The 15,861-nt window shown below is 42.6% G+C and overlaps 1 protein-coding gene across 1 annotated transcript; it reads left to right on the plus strand.

Annotated features, from left to right (window-relative positions):
• Positions 1–14,418, plus strand: LOC112555809. The gene is made up of 4 exons (XM_025224338.1): positions 1–500; positions 11,901–11,989; positions 13,604–13,653; positions 13,907–14,418. Exons 1-4 carry the CDS (start codon positions 436–438, stop codon positions 14,081–14,083), a joined length of 381 nt encoding a protein of 126 aa, XP_025080123.1. The 5' UTR covers positions 1–435; the 3' UTR covers positions 14,084–14,418.
• Positions 14,419–15,861: the final 1,443 nt, after the last annotated feature.

Genomic DNA, 15,861 nt, shown 5'->3' on the forward strand with positions numbered 1-15,861 from the left:
CGAGGGCCAGAACGAGTGTGGGTCGATAACAGCGAGTGGGTCGAGCGGCTGGTCCAGGCAAGCGGGTGGGCGCAGGGTGATACGGGTGGACGTTTGATTTATAAGCATAAGCGATCGGAGGTTGCTGAAGAAAAGCAGCTCCTTCTGGAAGCTGCCATTAACACGGACACAGTCTATCTGCCCCCGTGTCATCTGTCCGTCTGTAGAAGACGGGTGTTGTCCCTCCCACCAACTACGCCGACATCAGCAACCACACGTGACACGTCTCCATCCTCCGACAGCAACAACAGCGACAGCTTGTGACCGTGGTTTGTGTGGAGCCCGCAACTGTTCACGGACAACTGTTCACAGGCTCTCTTCCCATAGACCAGGCGCCCCTCCTCCTGCCTCCCCATCGGACGTTGAACCTTCCTCTCAGCAACCAGAGGCCTCGACATGTCCGTGGTTCTGCTGGCCGGCCGCAAGAAAGCCATCGCCACTAAAAAGAAAAAAGCTATCAGGTGAGATTCTCTCTCTCTCACACACACACACACATTGTATATACATGTACGAAACACTTGCAAACTTTTTTCTCTCTCGCCCTCCAAAACCCTCGCACACCCTCATGACTCAATGAAGAGCCCCGGATGTAAGGTTTCTCTAGGATTCCACACAGTCATTTCTGGCTCTTTATTTCCATTTTGCCTGTAGTAAGTTTTCTTCGTACCTTTTTATTTCCCCTTTGTGTATTATTTCCTTTTATCTTCTTAAACTTTATTTTTCTATCTATCCCCTCATTCTTCAATCTGTTTAACCGACCCCCGCGCACACACATGCAAACAGCTCTGAGAAGTTGTCGTTCAATTTTCTTTTGTTACCTTTTTCTTCTCGACCATTAATCTCCTTTCCTAAATGTAATATTTCAGTGGCCATCATTCCACCTACACCCCTTTGTTCAAACATCTGACAGCCCTTTGTTTTTGTTTGTTTTTGTTTTATTCCGCCTCCCCCGGGGTGGGGTGGGGAGATGGTGTACAGTCCAGTGTTAGCCGCTGATTACATTGTTACAATATATGTCGAACTCGTAACTGATAACTCTCTCTTCTGCAGACTTTTATATTTAAAAGTTTAATTTTGCCTTCGATGTTGCTGTCCCACTGGCATTGTTTAGACTGTGTCCTTAGTCTAATATTTTGCTTCTTTCACTTATTAACATCGAATCATCATCATCATCATCATCATCATCATCATCATCATCATCATCATCATCATCATCATCATCATCATTATTTACAGTCCATAAAGGTGAATGTGTCACGTGTTCCCTGAGCGATATTGCCTCTTTCCTTCTGCCCGAAGGACATCATCTACCCCCATTGCCCTACCTTCTCCTTTCTTTTCTCGTCAAGATCGATGATGCAGAAGTCATTGGACTTGCGTATCGAAACTCATTACTATTCCACCAGCAAAAGAAAGTGTAATGGCAGCTTCCTTTGTGTGTGGAAGTTGGCAGCAGTCTTGTTAATAATTCACGGAAGCCATAAAGGGGAAGAGAAAGCTGGTCTGAAAGCCTTTAAGGTAGCAACTGGAGAGGTTAACCGTCCCTTTAGGGCCGTTTTATTGATACTGATTTATTATTTATTGGCTTGAACGGTTGTGACTTCGCCAAGCGCCAACCTCGTGTGTGTCCTGCAGCAATTTTTCATCGGTGTTGTCTCCTTTCTGGTGGTCCAACTTCTTGTCGCCACCCGGGGTGGAACAGCCTCGTGCATGTCGCTCACACGCACGCGATGTTTGATTCAGAAAAGCAAAGAATTTCTGGCATCGGTCTCGTTGTGGGGAGCACGTGTTCCAGTTCCCACCACACTTGCCCTTCCGTCCTACAAAAATTACATCCGCTCGAAAATTCTTCAACACATCACGTAGAAACAAAGTTTGTTTACTTTGCATATCAGAACGAGGCTGTAAGGCTTTAAAAATATATTACAAAGAAACTCCTCTCCTCTCCTTCCCTTCCCTTCCCTTCCTTTCTCTTCTCTTCTCTTCTCTTCTCTTCTCTTCTCTTCTCTTCTCTTCTCTTCTCTTCTCTTCTCTTCTCTTCTCTTCTCTCCTCTTCTCTTCTCTCTTCTCTCTCTCAAGCGCTCGTACATACACGAGTATCGATTTGTTTGTTTTGTTGTCGCACGATGAGAGTTAATATGAAGGAGCCAACAATCTCTAACAGCAACACAAATACCCGGCCAGTTCACGGCAGTCTGCGGCACGATAATGGAAAGCTCTCTGAAAGAGTGAACAGTTGCCAACAGCAACACAAATACCTGGCCAGTCCACGTGTCGGTTTTGTCCGTTCTTCACTTCCTCTCCATCTTGTGGTGGGCGGAAAGAGGAGAGGGGGGAAAAGTTGGAGACAATCGGTTTTTGTGCTAACACCCGGGGTATTTTTCATGAGGAGAGGGTGAGTCGTTTCCTACGGGGTAAAAGAGGGAAATGAAGGACAGACCTCGTGATTTTCTATACCTCTGCTACTTTTTGTTTCTGTTACCCATTGTCATTTATAAGTCTACCTCTTATATTTAAATCCCAGGACACATACACACTTCCCTACTCTCTCTCTCTCCCTCGCATGTAGGTGTGGAGGTGGAGGTGCGGGTATGTATGTGTAAAAGATTCCGGTCATTCGGGAATCCGGAGATACAAATCGAGCGAAAACAAAGACACAGCCAACCGAAAAAAGCGGGTGTAGTCACGTGACAGATTAAGCCTGCATAACATCACAAAGCCTCCCATTCATGCCCGGATGAAGCTGCGCTCTCATTTCAGTCCGGACATAAGCCTAACCAACAAAATCGATGCCTGAGACCGGAAGTTGTCTCCGCCTCCTCTTGACAGCCAACAATGCAGGCAGGAGATGTCAGACCTTCGTCTTCAGACACATGTGGCTGTTCAGTCGGCTGAGTCCAGACCACGGTGTCTCCAGGACATTGTTCTCCTCTGGTCACTAGGCAGCACTTGGCCATCTGTGCTGATGGCACCGGAAGTGACCCGCTGATTCGGAGAACATCTATATATAGCTGTTTGACTGATTCTTCCCTTTGCCGCCCTGTGTCAGCTTGTCCATTCTCTCATTACCAGGTATTCCACAGTGGGTTGAGATCCAAACTATTTATTTCTGAACTGCGGTGGCTTGGAGAGCTCTGTAGACGGATGAGATATTGTTGCTGTTGTATGTATCGCTTACCTCACCTTTTCAAGCACCGACAGTTCGCGGCCCATCAGAACTCGAGATTGTGAAATATGATAATTAATCCTACTGACCCACCTATGCTGAATAATTCTGTTTTTGCCAGGTATGAGTTCAAGTCTTATATTCATGGCGTAACCTGCGCATGCTCACAACAAGCTCTCCATAAAAAAGGGAAAAAAGTCAGTGTGATTACCAAAGATATAAAAAAAAGAAAAATCGACCCTCACCAGGTAATCTTTTAAAGTACTAGAATTTGACCAATCCATAAAAAAGAACAAAAACATAAAAGGTCGCCTGCGATTAACACAGTAAGTGTCATAAGTGACTGTAACACTTGCTAGTGGTGTTAAATGACCAGCAGACAGCTTTTCTGAGAGGTCAATCAGCATTATTTTTATTTGTTTATTTCTTTTGTTTTAAGCAACAATAATGAAGGAAAGATTAACTTCTGGCAATAGTTGTAATCCGAGTCCGAGAAATGCTTCTGCTGTTGACCATCACAATACATCAGCATCGAATTTTGCAGAAGTTTCTGGACTGGGTTGCCGGTTCCTCGTGTTCACCCGACCGTAAACATCACCGGCAGCAACAAGATCGTGTGCTGTGGACTGTGTCCATCCTCCCCGCAAACACGGAGGTCCCCGCTTGTTATCCAAGTTTGCCATTAGTGACAGGCCGCACTCCAACCGTGGTTTTCACGAGGATGTTTAACTTTTCACGCCAGCTCCGCACTTTGTCCTACAACAAGGGAAATCAATGGCTGCAGGACAGGTGTACTAACATCCTCCTCCTCCCAAGTCAGGTGTCTGTGTAGGAGGGTACAGTTGAGGGTGGGGAGGGCACCAGACATCTCGACCATAAACTTATTTTCGGCGTTTCTGAGTTCTTCTCAGCTATCCAGGTTGTATTGTGTGAGCCTGGATTCTCTTTTAGTGCTTGATATACCTTTTTCAAACGGATTCAGTCAACATATTCGTATTTCAATCAAAAGTTTCATTATTTGTAGTATTTGATAATATTCAAGGAGGACAGGTAGAGGTTAACTGAAAATTCAACAATGACTGACACGGTAGAAGAATCTAGTGTTTCTCGAGTGTTTTGTTTCTAACGGTCGCCAATACTTTACTCAGATTTCTTGTTTCATGAAGAGATAATAATTCGATCCTAATGTCTCAAAAGTTTTAATGTTTCTCCAAACTTTCTCAGTTTTTTTTTTCCTGCAAAATCTGGTCGATGGCGAATCCGTCAGGAATATTGTTGTGATGTGTATCTCTGCAGCCGGAAATATTGCATTGTGTCTGCCTGCGTGCGATCAATGTGGTGTCGCAGCAGCAGCAGCAGCATCGGCATAATCATCATCATGAACTAGGTAACAACATAAAATGTCATTCCTTTGAGGTCCTTATGTTTCCTAGAAATTACTAATTTTAGCCATCGACATCTTTCTGCCTGAAATTTGCTGAGATGTGTGTTCTGATAAGGTTGGAGGAGCAAGGACAGTGCCACGGTTCCAATTTCTCCAGTAGTCAATGATGTCAATACTTACCCAATACAAATAAATCCTGGCTCTTTGGCATTCTTGTTCTGCTGACCCAGTTCTCATGCTGTCGGGGGCCATGTTTTTCTGACACACAGGCTTCATTCAATGTCACCCACTTCCTTTCATGTTCAGGCCTTTATTTTTAAGTTAATTTATGATTGTGTGTGTGGGTGGGTAGATGGCGGGGGTCCTTTGATGCAGCTGCACTTGTTTGTGTAATCAATCGTATCTCCAGACCCTGTTTCTGTCGCTTTGCTGGGGCAGGACATCAGCGCCGACATCAGCTTCTCCAGTCGTAGTCGTGGACAACAGAAGGCTGAAAGCTTATTTAAAAGGCATACAATGAGTTGCCATAGAAATTATGGTTTTGACAGACGATGCTTCATAGCATGATGGATGTTCAAAATATGGGATAAAATTGTGTTTACAGTGTCTTTTATCCCCAGCCCTCCTTTACTACTTTGCGCTGTTTTATCAGAAAAAATCTGCTATTTTTGGCAAATGAATGATCTGTAAGACTGTAAGTTCAATTAATATTTTTAATGACCATAAACTGACCTTTTAATGAATACGGGAGTGTAGATAACAAGCAGATAGACATTTTTTTCAGTATACTAAATCTGCTAATTTAGTGAAGTAGGAAATAATGATATCTATAGTGTCGCGTATCACCCCCCAGCGTCAACGGAGCACGCTCAAGGCCACTCACACAGCCCTCGAGCAGACCTCACGTGACGTAGCAAGACTGTGACGTCAGGTGCTGATACAGACAACGGGCGAAGGCCTTGACCTCTTCCCGCCAACCGGACAAAAATAGCCTGAAAACACACGTTGACTGTCGTCTGCTGTCAGCTACCTCTCCAATACAGAAGCGTCCCCGCGCGCTGAGAGACATGCAGACCTAGACGAAATCATGACACGTGACATATAACATGAGTGCAGTAGACAGATACACACGGTTGCACATTAGACGGTAGGCCATGTGACTGTCTTGGAAAAGATAGTGATTATCTCAAAATGACCAACAAGTCCTTGGAGACCACGATAAGTTTACATGGCTCGCCTGTACAACCTGTTAGTTATGGGAAGTCCAAAGAAAACGAATTAATCCTTTGCCCACCAACTAACAGGTTAAACTTTGTGTGCCCAATCATGAGCCCACCATTCCCCCAGGCAGGATTTGGTAAAAGTTAACCCGAGAGAACAATTGGTTACAATTGAATGTGTTTCAGGTGATTGTAAGACATTAATTACCAAACTCTCATCTGAAAGTCTAAACAACACAATTCTCGCCTGAATTTTGTAAAGATATCAACAACTCATTTACCACAACTTCTCAAAAGTTTGAAGCTGCCGCCCTCACTGAAATCATTAGATAGAATTTAGGTAAATCCGGACGAAAAATTATTTTAAATTTTTTCTGAAGCACATTGGTTATCAAGTGCGTTTGTGTTAATTGCTACTTATATTTTCAACTGAGCAGAATCGATATTTTGAATTGTTTTGTAAAATAAAAGTTTATTAAAAAAAGAATTTTTAGTAAATCAATGTGCGGGGTTTTAAGAACAAAATTAACAACACAGTGTTTTGTAACAAACTAATGGCTCACACCAAGTCTGAGAATACATTTTGTTGTTGACGCAGGTAAGCCTTTAAACTGTCATCACCATAAGTGCATGAGAGAGGATGATATCAGTTAAACTGACTGCTTCAAGAGGTTGCACGAGGTGTTTGATCAGATTAGCACTGCTCTTGTATAGCCGAGTGTTCAGGGTGCACGCAAACAAAGTTAACACAGAGGTTAAAATACATCGACAGACCGTGAGACTGGAGGAAATATTCAAACTCCACCTCGTGATGGAAAGTGTTTCCTCCTGGCCTCACCTCACACTTAGCAAATTGTTTGTGAGGGTAGGTTGTGTTGTGTTGTTGTTGTGTTGTGTTGTGTTGTGTTGTGTTGTGTTGTGTTGTGTTGTGTTGTGTTGTGTTGTGTTGTGTTGTGTTGTGTTGTGTTGTGTTGTTGTGTTGTGTTGTGTTGTGTTGTTGTGTTGTGTTGTTGTGTTGTGTTGAGGTGTTGTGTTGTGTTGTTGTTGTTGTGTTGTTGTGTTGTTGTGTGTGTTGTTGTGTTGTGTGTTGTTGTGTTGTGTTGTGTTGTTTGTGTTGTGTTGTGTTGTGTTGTGTTGTGTTGTGTTGTGTTGTGTGTTGTGTGTTGTGTTGTGTGTTGTGTTGTGTTGTTGTGTTGTGTTGTGTTGTTGTGTTGTGTGTTTTGTGTTGTGTTGTTGTGTTGTTGTGTTGTGTTGTTGTGTTGTGTTGTGTTGTTGTGTTGTGTTGTTGTTTGTTGTGTTGTGTTGTTGTGTTGTGTTGTGTGTGTGTTGTGTTGTGTGTGTTGTGTTGTGTTTGTGTTGTGTGTTGTTGTGTTGTGTGTTGTTTGTGTTGTGTTGTGTTGTGTTGTGTTGTGTTGTGTTGTGTTGTGTTGTGTTGTTGTGTTGTGTTGTGTGTGTTGTGTGTGTTGTTGTTGTGTTGTGTTGTGTTGTGTTGTGTTGTGTTGTGTTGGGTTGTGCTGTGTTGTGGTGGTGTTGCTGCCACAGTGTTGATGTGGAACCTACTGTAGTCTAGTGGCTATAGTGCTCTCAGCACTCATTGTTAGTTCCAGTCCTGTGTAGAAACTTAAACTGAAAACTTTTTCTTGCCAACCAGTTAGAAATGGGTACCCAAAGTGTCCGGGAAAGTAACAGGTGAAATTCTTGAAAATTTATTCAAGGACTATTGTTGATACAGCCGTCCCTTCAAAAGGATATTAATGAGGCAAGAATATGAAAATCGCTGACTGTCAGCATGAAGTTTTCTTAATCCCACCCACACCCACCACCCACACCCTTACCCCACTAAATATTGTGTCACAGACAGCAAATAAAGATTCTGGAATTAGTTCTGTTGTGTGTTCGTGGAGGGACAAAAATACGGGGAAAGGATGGGAGAGTCGACACAAGCACGAAGCAGACGAACAAAAACTGCTGCTTGAGGGGGGGAAACTACAAAGGGAACATGAAAATATGAATATGTAGAAATAATACGATGCAAAACATCAACACATGCACCATAAACACGCTCTAGCGAATAGAGAAATAAGAGAAGACCTCACAGCGACTGGCCACTACGACTTCGAGAGAAAAGGACAGACAGAGAGGGAAACACAGGAAGAGAAAGCTTGGAGGATATTTGAGAAGTGAAACTCAAGCCGAGCAAACACGAGCCGCCTGCAGTCGCCGGGTGCGCTGATCGAATGGCCGCGTGTTTACCCGGCGTGCCTGCGTCGTTAGGCCACCCCAGGACACCCCAGGCCACCCCAGGCCACCCCAGGCCACCCGAACACGACACAGCAGTCGTCCTGCCGCAGGTGAAATTTTGGTCACTTTCAATTTACCTGAAAAACCGTTGAAACACGGGCTCATCATCATTCAACATGCAAAACACATCTCCGGGTATTATATTGAAAGTTGTCCACGATTCATGATGGCTTAGTACCTCTTCTTCTTTTGTTCTTTTTTGAAGTATTCTTTTTTAACCTTCTTCTTTTGTATTCTTTCCTTTTGTATTCTTTTCTTTTCTTTTCTTTTCTTTTCTTTTCTTTTCTTTTCTTTTCTTTTCTTTTCTTTTCTTTTCTTTTCTTTTCTTTTTTCTTTTCTTTTCTTTTCTTTTTTCTTTTCTTTTCTTTTCTTTAAAGCCAGTACTATGACATAATATGGTCACACACATTAAAATTAAACACTAATGAATCTCTAAAATATCAGGTAGGTGGTTAAGGGTTTTTCCGGTGAACAATTCCGGCCTCCTTGGTGTAAGTGTGTAGCTACCTGATGACACCTGTCCACACCACCATAAAGCACACCTTTCTCGGTCTGAACCTGGTTCACACACATCAGCAATTCCGTTTTCGTCCAGCAGGAAGAACAGGTCCTCGGTTGAATGGGGGAAAGAATCCAGCAACATGATACAGAAACTGAAGGTCTGCGAATCGATCCTTACAATCGATAGGCCACACGATAAAAAGTCTCGATCTCTTGTTGAGGCTAAGAAGGTATTTTTGAGCTCAATACAGCAAACAAACAGTAAACAGTAGCAGTACTTGAGCGAACACTGGTACTTTTCAAAAAGTGAAAAAAGTGACAGCAGGACTGATTATTAAACTACACGGACAATTGTATTTAAAAAATAACAAATAAATAAGTGTAAAATCACTCATTCGCGTCTTGAAAAAAAATGTTTATTGTTAGTTAATAATTAAAAATGTGGGACTATCAGCTGGTTGCCGATGAGGTATATCAACAATGTCAAATAGTCACACACATTTAAATTAAACATTAATGAATCTCTAAAATATCAGGCAGGTTAAGTGGTTAAAGGTCTTTTTTTTCGGGTGAACAGGTGAGGGACAAGTACAATTTAAACACCTCGGCACTGTGCACTCAATCATAAACCCCGGCTACAGGTTCATCTCCTGGGCAGGACTGCAACAAGCATACCCCTGTGTGACCTGTATCTGTGTGCTTGTGATTCCCACACTATGTGTTTGGTGTATACTTTAAAGTCTTTGGAATGCAGACAGGAGTGAATACTGTTAGAAGAGTGTATTTCATGCTGTCCTGTCCAAATTCCTTTTTCCAGGAAACTTATACATCACGACATTCACCTCAAGGCAATGGTTTTGGTTTTTTTGCAAATAATGTATATATTAAAAAATTTAATTACCTTCATGAGTACAGTTTAACTGAATATGAATGTACTGTTTATTAATCGTTAATACTAATTGTTATCTTATGTTACAATCGCTTCTTAGTTTTTCCCCAAAAAAAGGTCAATAATGACGTCATGTTTGTACACAGATACACTAATTAACATACAGTCTCGGCTCTCCCATTGGCTGGGCTTCAATCAGAAAGAAAATGGAGGCAAGACTGATGTCAGTATCCGAGAGTGATCTGTATGACTGATTTCTCCTTCTTTCATCTTCTGTTTTGCTGCGACACGTTCCTGGAAGTTGTTCTCTATTTTTTTTTTCCTCTCTGATTTATTTGTCCTTTGATACAGTATCTGCTCTGCAATCGTTTTCATCACTCACAAGAGTTCAGCAAACCCGACAAAGGAACAGCATTGATCTTTAACTACCACAGTCTGTGATTTCATTCCAATGCATTCCAATTTTTCTCAAAATTTGCGATCGGGAAAAAAACTGAAAAAATACAAAGAAAGAACTCTCTTTTTTTGTAATGCTTTACGGCCGCTGCCAATATTCATTTCCGGAAGTTCGAATTTATATTTTGCAATTTCCGAAGGTTGGGCTGTGGGAACTTGAGCAGAAATCGTATCCCAACAACGCTTTCAAGCCATGACGAAGTTTTATTTTTTACAGCTTTTGAAAAATGGCTAGAGTTTATTTTTTCAAGTCGATGAAAGAAAAGCTAACTTTTTATTTGTACTCGTGCACTTGGAAACTGCTGCCAAGAGGAGGAGGAGATCACTGTGGCTCCTGGAAAAGGCCGTTGCACAAGGATGGGGGCAGGGTCCTGGAGGCAACTTTTCTATCCCCACAGAATTGCTATTGTGACCTGCGACGCATGTGCAACAAAGATTCTCGTTGCTAAGCAACGCGGTCTGTGTCAAATTTCGGTTATCTCGAAATTGCCCTTTCACCCTTTGCCTAGTTCAAGGAGTATAACCGTCAAAGTCATGTACTTAACACTGACGATCGAGCTTCCTTCGGAGAACCAACAAATCCTTTCATTTTTTTTTCTCCATTTTCTTTCAGTGGTCATTAAGAAAGCGTGTGACGTGGGATGGATGCCGTGTGTCAAGCTGACTCTTCACCATCACAAAGTTTGTGGTCTATGCACCCCATTTTAGACCTTTAGTAAACCACTAGTGAAGCTCTTTTTTTCTGCACTGAACCCTGTCCCCATCTCCAAGCCAAAAAGGACACAACGATTTGTCTGTAAGTGAAGGTGGGGACTGTCCTGCTACTGGAACCTCAGGAATGGATTCCTCATAATGCAGTTGGCAGGTTGGGCGCCCCGCCATGGCGTCTTGCTTCTAACGGTGACTTTTTAAATATTGACCTGGTCTGCCCACCATACAATATCCTCGCCAGGTAGTCGGGCCTGGAGGGGCAGGGGAGTCCTCTTAACTACTGAAAAGACAAATCGATGTTTGTTGTGAAAACATAGAGGATGTTGTAGGCACAGTTGGTTAGTAATGCATGTTGATTGAGTGGCCACAAGGTATATACGGCTGGCTCCAACAATCAAGCACGAATGCACACGCACGCGCACACACACACATACACCTTCTGATACATGTAAACCTCCTAAGAAGGATGCCAGGTAGTATGGCAACCCTGCGAATCCTTGTTTTGTGCCTTTTATTCAGGATGGTGATGGCTCCTGGAATGAAGGACCTCTGGTAGAATGTTTTTCACGCACGTGACACTTTGTAGCGCCTGCCCGAGGGCAACAGCTGAAAGTTGTGATAGAGAGGGTGTGATTGGTCTGAAATAATATTATTTCCCATCTTTCTGACTGCATGAAGGTTCAAGTCAGAAAGTGGTAGCTGTTGTACCAATAATTTTATTTGCCTGGTGGATGGCTGGCCAGCCTTGCCTTGTCTTTGACGACATTGAAGCTGTGGAATTCCTCCTCCACTTCATTAGCGCGTGACGACCGTGTGTCCTCCTTGGTTTCGCCCGTTGCACATAACAAACCGCTGGGATTTTTTTTTCTTTAGTTTCTTTCTGTCTGCAATACAATTTCTTCTTTATGTAGAAGTTTTGTCACGGTTCGATTTGTTCCGTGGAAACAACGTGAAGTGCATTGCACGTGCTCACTAAATATAACATAACAACCTGCCTTCTTCATACAGTATTAATAAAATTTATACGATGTGTCCTTGTATATGCTTAGTATGTACTCAAACTACTCCAGAGACTAAGTTATGCAGCTTAGCATGAGAGAAGAACAAATGACAGAGTATGTAGCAGGCGCCACAGGTACAGTATATGTTTCAGTTGAGAGGTGTTTGAAGTACTTATCAATACCAGGACTCAGCACACCAGACTAATCTTTTCTTGTCTTTAAATATTTTCAGGAAATGTGGTGTTAACCTGGGAGGTCAGGGAGAGACAACTGCGTCGTGGACTGTACCGTTGGATGGGAAAGATGTAACGATATCATTCTGTGAGTTGTCCTCCTTTACTTTTTGTTTGTTTGTTTGTTTGTTTGTTTGTTTGTTTGTTTGTTTGTTTGTTTGTTTGTTTGTTTGTTTGTTTGTTTGTTTGTTTGTTTGTTTGTTTGTTTGTTTGTTTGTTGAAAAATCATCTTCGTCATCGTAACCATCGAGAACTTCATCAACGTCGTGAGAATAAAGTTATTTTTTCCGTCGGATCACTTTATGTGAGGTATTTTACTGATATCTGTCTTAGATTTTTGTTTAAATATATTTTTATGATTGATGTGGAAGTCGAAAGGGATTCGAGCTGCCTGATGGTCAGACACGGTGTTCTTAGGATCCAGAATGTGCATTAAAATGATAAGCGCAGTCACTTCTGGCATTTTTATTTCTTCTTAATGTCTAGCTTATAAAATGTTCCTCTGTGTGTTTTTTGTTTTGTTTTGTTTTTGTTTTTTTGTTTTTTTTGTTTGTGTGTGTGTGTGCACGCACGCACGCAGGCGCACACACAGAGGAACAGAGACACACGTAGGCTCCTGCTTCCCCAAGCGGCCAATCAATAGCTGGTGTTGGTGCTCCTGGTGCGTGACGAACACCCGATGGCACTTTACCTCAAGCTGTCGTTTCAGAAATCGCTTTCTGCTCTGCAAGTCGTAACCACACCTTGAACTCACCTGGACTGGCGCCAAGCGAGGCTCGTGCTGACCTCTTTGTCTTGGTACACAGCCCTCCTTATACCTGTGTGCTGACTCAGGATTAAATAAAGCAATCATTCTCGCCATTGTCGTCGTCACCATCATCTTCATCGTCGTTGTCGTTGTCGTTGTCTCTGTTGGTAGTGCTTGTTTGCCACAGACTTTCTCTTCATTTCTGTCTCACTTCTCTTGTGATACAGGGTGCGCGCTGTCCTTTCCGTTCCTCTGTTTTTACAATTTACCAGCGAAGGACAAGAGCAGCTTGAATCGTGTTGTATCCACCTGCCACAAGGCTTGAGACAACCCAGAGTAATCTTCAGACTGTGCAGAGAGAGATATTTTCGAAAATGTCTGTAATTCTAACTGATGATAGGGGTGACCTGTCGGGAGAATTCCATCAACTGTGTACCTGCACACAGGACCAACCCAATGAAGCTGTCCGTTGTTTCAGCCATGGGACTTCTGGGCGCTACCGTGTGTGAATGAATGTAAATCATATGGAGTCTTAATGAATGAAGGAGATATAAATGTGTCATGGTCTTGTTGATTCTTGTTGTACTGTGCGGTTGTAACCCTTGCTTTGCTATGAACAAGCAACTAATTGCCCTCTGGGATAAATAAGTCTTATCAGTCATTTTTCCATTGTTATCCTCCTCCCTTCTCTGTGTGTGTCCTGTTCTTCCAGGGAAAAAATCCTAAGCGAATTAATTCAATTTTTTTTAAATTCATCCGTCCATTCGACAAGAACTTGCATAATCACAAAATTAATGACAATCCGTACCTCCTAAACACTCGCCAAAACGTCCAAAAAAAAGATGTATCATTATTATTTTATTTATTTATTTTACATTTTGGGGGAGTTACACATGCCATCCTTCTTAGATTCTTCTAACTACTGGCTGCGCTGATCTGTTTTTGTCATTACAGCGCGAGACAACTGCTTTGTGGTCGTAGACGGCGAGCAGATGGAGTGCACTGTGAGTGACGTCATTTCCGCTCGTTAAGACCCGTTAACGCTGTAACTGTGCATCTCAAATTACTCTTTCCGATGTTTTATGCTCCTTTTTTTTATTCGCGAATTTTTCTATCAGTAACACAAGTGAGAAAATTTCAGATCTTAGAAAACTGAAGGCTACTTGCCAATAAAGGTTAGTTCACAAAGTTTATTTTTTAGTTATCTGTTATCTATAGAGAGAGATATAAGTCATAATCGACACATTCGGTTTCCAGGCCTACATCTCGGACCAAGGATTCGACCTCGACCTTATTTTCGACTTCGATGATCACCGTGTGCATGTGTACAGCGACGTGGAGGGCAGTGAGATGACCAACTACCTCTTCATCGATGATCAGCTGCGTGCGCGGAAGTCCATGAAGAACTGCCTCAGTGATCATCGCAAGAACTGACCATCGCCACGTCATCAGTTTGACCTGCGACCTTCTCACCCCTCCACCCTGCGTTTCGCTCGGTGGCTTTAACTGCTTGTTTTAAATTAGTGCTTGTAACATGCACAGTCGCACTTTATTTGTTCACCAACAGACCAATACTGTTTCTGCCTTTTGTTTACCTTGTCTTAGTAATAGGACAGATTTGCCGAGAAAATAAAAAAAATAAAAGCTCTTTTGCGAAAGTTGAGGTAAAATCTTGACTTGGACAACAACCGTGACCGTATAAGTAAACATCTGATTTTTAAGTTTGAACTATCCAGAATTGGGAATTGTTATCCAGATCTTGTTGTGTTCTGGAAATGTGTACCTGCACCACCGGTTTACTTTGTACACATAGATGTATCTGAAGCAAACACGTGATTCATTCTGTAGATATGAAATACAATGAACCATCTATTCTAGCTCTGTTGTGTACAAGATTCCGGTGAGCACGGTGCTAAGGTTGTTTGTAATAACAATAACGGTCGAGCTACAGCTAGAGGTGAGCTTATGTACATTTACAATAATGTAACAGCTACAGCTGTGTATGTACATGTCCATACAGCTGTCATACAACTGTGTGACAGAATAGCAGCTGGGTATATCTTTAATACGATGGTGTAGCAGAGCGACAGCTGTGTGTGTCCATGAGGATAGTGTAACAGCTACAGCTGCACTAATGTAGTGTAATCGTGTCTTGGCTACAGCTGTGTGTGTCCATGAGGATAGTACAATAGCTACAGTTGTGTATGTCATTACGATGGTATAGGAGCTTCAATTACATATGTGCATGTACAATCGGGTAGCATAACTGTGTGTGTAGATTACAATCGTGTAACAGCTACATCTGTATGTAGACATGCGATTGTGTGACAGAGCTGCAGCTGTATGTATATTTAGTACGATCATGTGACTGTACACGATCTACAGTCTGTTCACGCCCCTCCACCACAACTAGAGCTGTGGACATTTATATCAACTGTCACAGTAGTGTACCTGCATCAACTTGTCATAGAACTGTAGTGCTTTGTGTCTGGACGAGACCTCGTTGCCCAGTAGACATTTTGTCTAGGCTTTGGCTAAGTTCAGCCGCGTGCAAAATGCTTGTCATTGAAAGTACAGACATTAAACTCAGTCTTGCAGGCTGTTCGCGTGTTCCTTGTGTCAGAAACATGCAGGATGGCGCCATTTTGGTATGAAAGCACTACCACGGACTGTTCGCCGCACACAGTACATAGTTTTATTGTTCACCACCACCACCACCATCACGATGATGATGATGATGGGGGGGGGGGCATTGGGGTGCTGGTGATAGTTGAAGAATACACCGGTGTAAATTCGGATGTGGCAATATTACACCTTCACACCAACTCGATAATAATGCACAGAGCATGAAATGAATATTTACTGCGAACATAACCACGACTACTATCGCTCTGATGATGGAATCGAGACAGTATCTCTCAAGAGAAGCATCTGCGATGGCTAAAAATGTCCCCTGGGCTTATAGCAAATAAAATAAAATGTCTAAAGGCCTTGCTTAGCTGGCCAACTGTCATCGAGCATTTATTTATTAAAGGTCGCAGGAAACAATATTTGTTCGGAACATGGAAACGTTGGTCAACAGTAGCGTTCGTGCTTGGTTGCGTACGTGTGTGTGTGTGTGTTAGCCTCTGTGTGTGTGTGTGTGTGTGTGTGTGTGTGTGTGTGTGTGGTATGTGCAGTGGTGAGCTATTACCTTACTGACTAGCATTCAG

The sequence above is a fragment of the Pomacea canaliculata genome, linkage group LG14, assembly GCF_003073045.1.
Source record: "Pomacea canaliculata isolate SZHN2017 linkage group LG14, ASM307304v1, whole genome shotgun sequence".
Classification (NCBI taxonomy): Eukaryota; Metazoa; Mollusca; class Gastropoda; order Architaenioglossa; family Ampullariidae; genus Pomacea; species Pomacea canaliculata.

Bases quoted from the DNA above. Each gene is read 5' to 3' on its own strand.
- LOC112555809 (XM_025224338.1), top strand. From the start codon at position 436: ATGTCCGTGGTTCTGCTGGCCGGCCGCAAGAAAGCCATCGCCACTAAA. The intron at 501-11,900 runs GTGAGATTCTCT...AAATATTTTCAG, and splicing joins AAAAAGAAAAAAGCTATCAG to GAAATGTGGTGTTAACCTGG. The intron at 11,990-13,603 runs GTGAGTTGTCCT...TTGTCATTACAG, and splicing joins AGATGTAACGATATCATTCT to CGCGAGACAACTGCTTTGTG.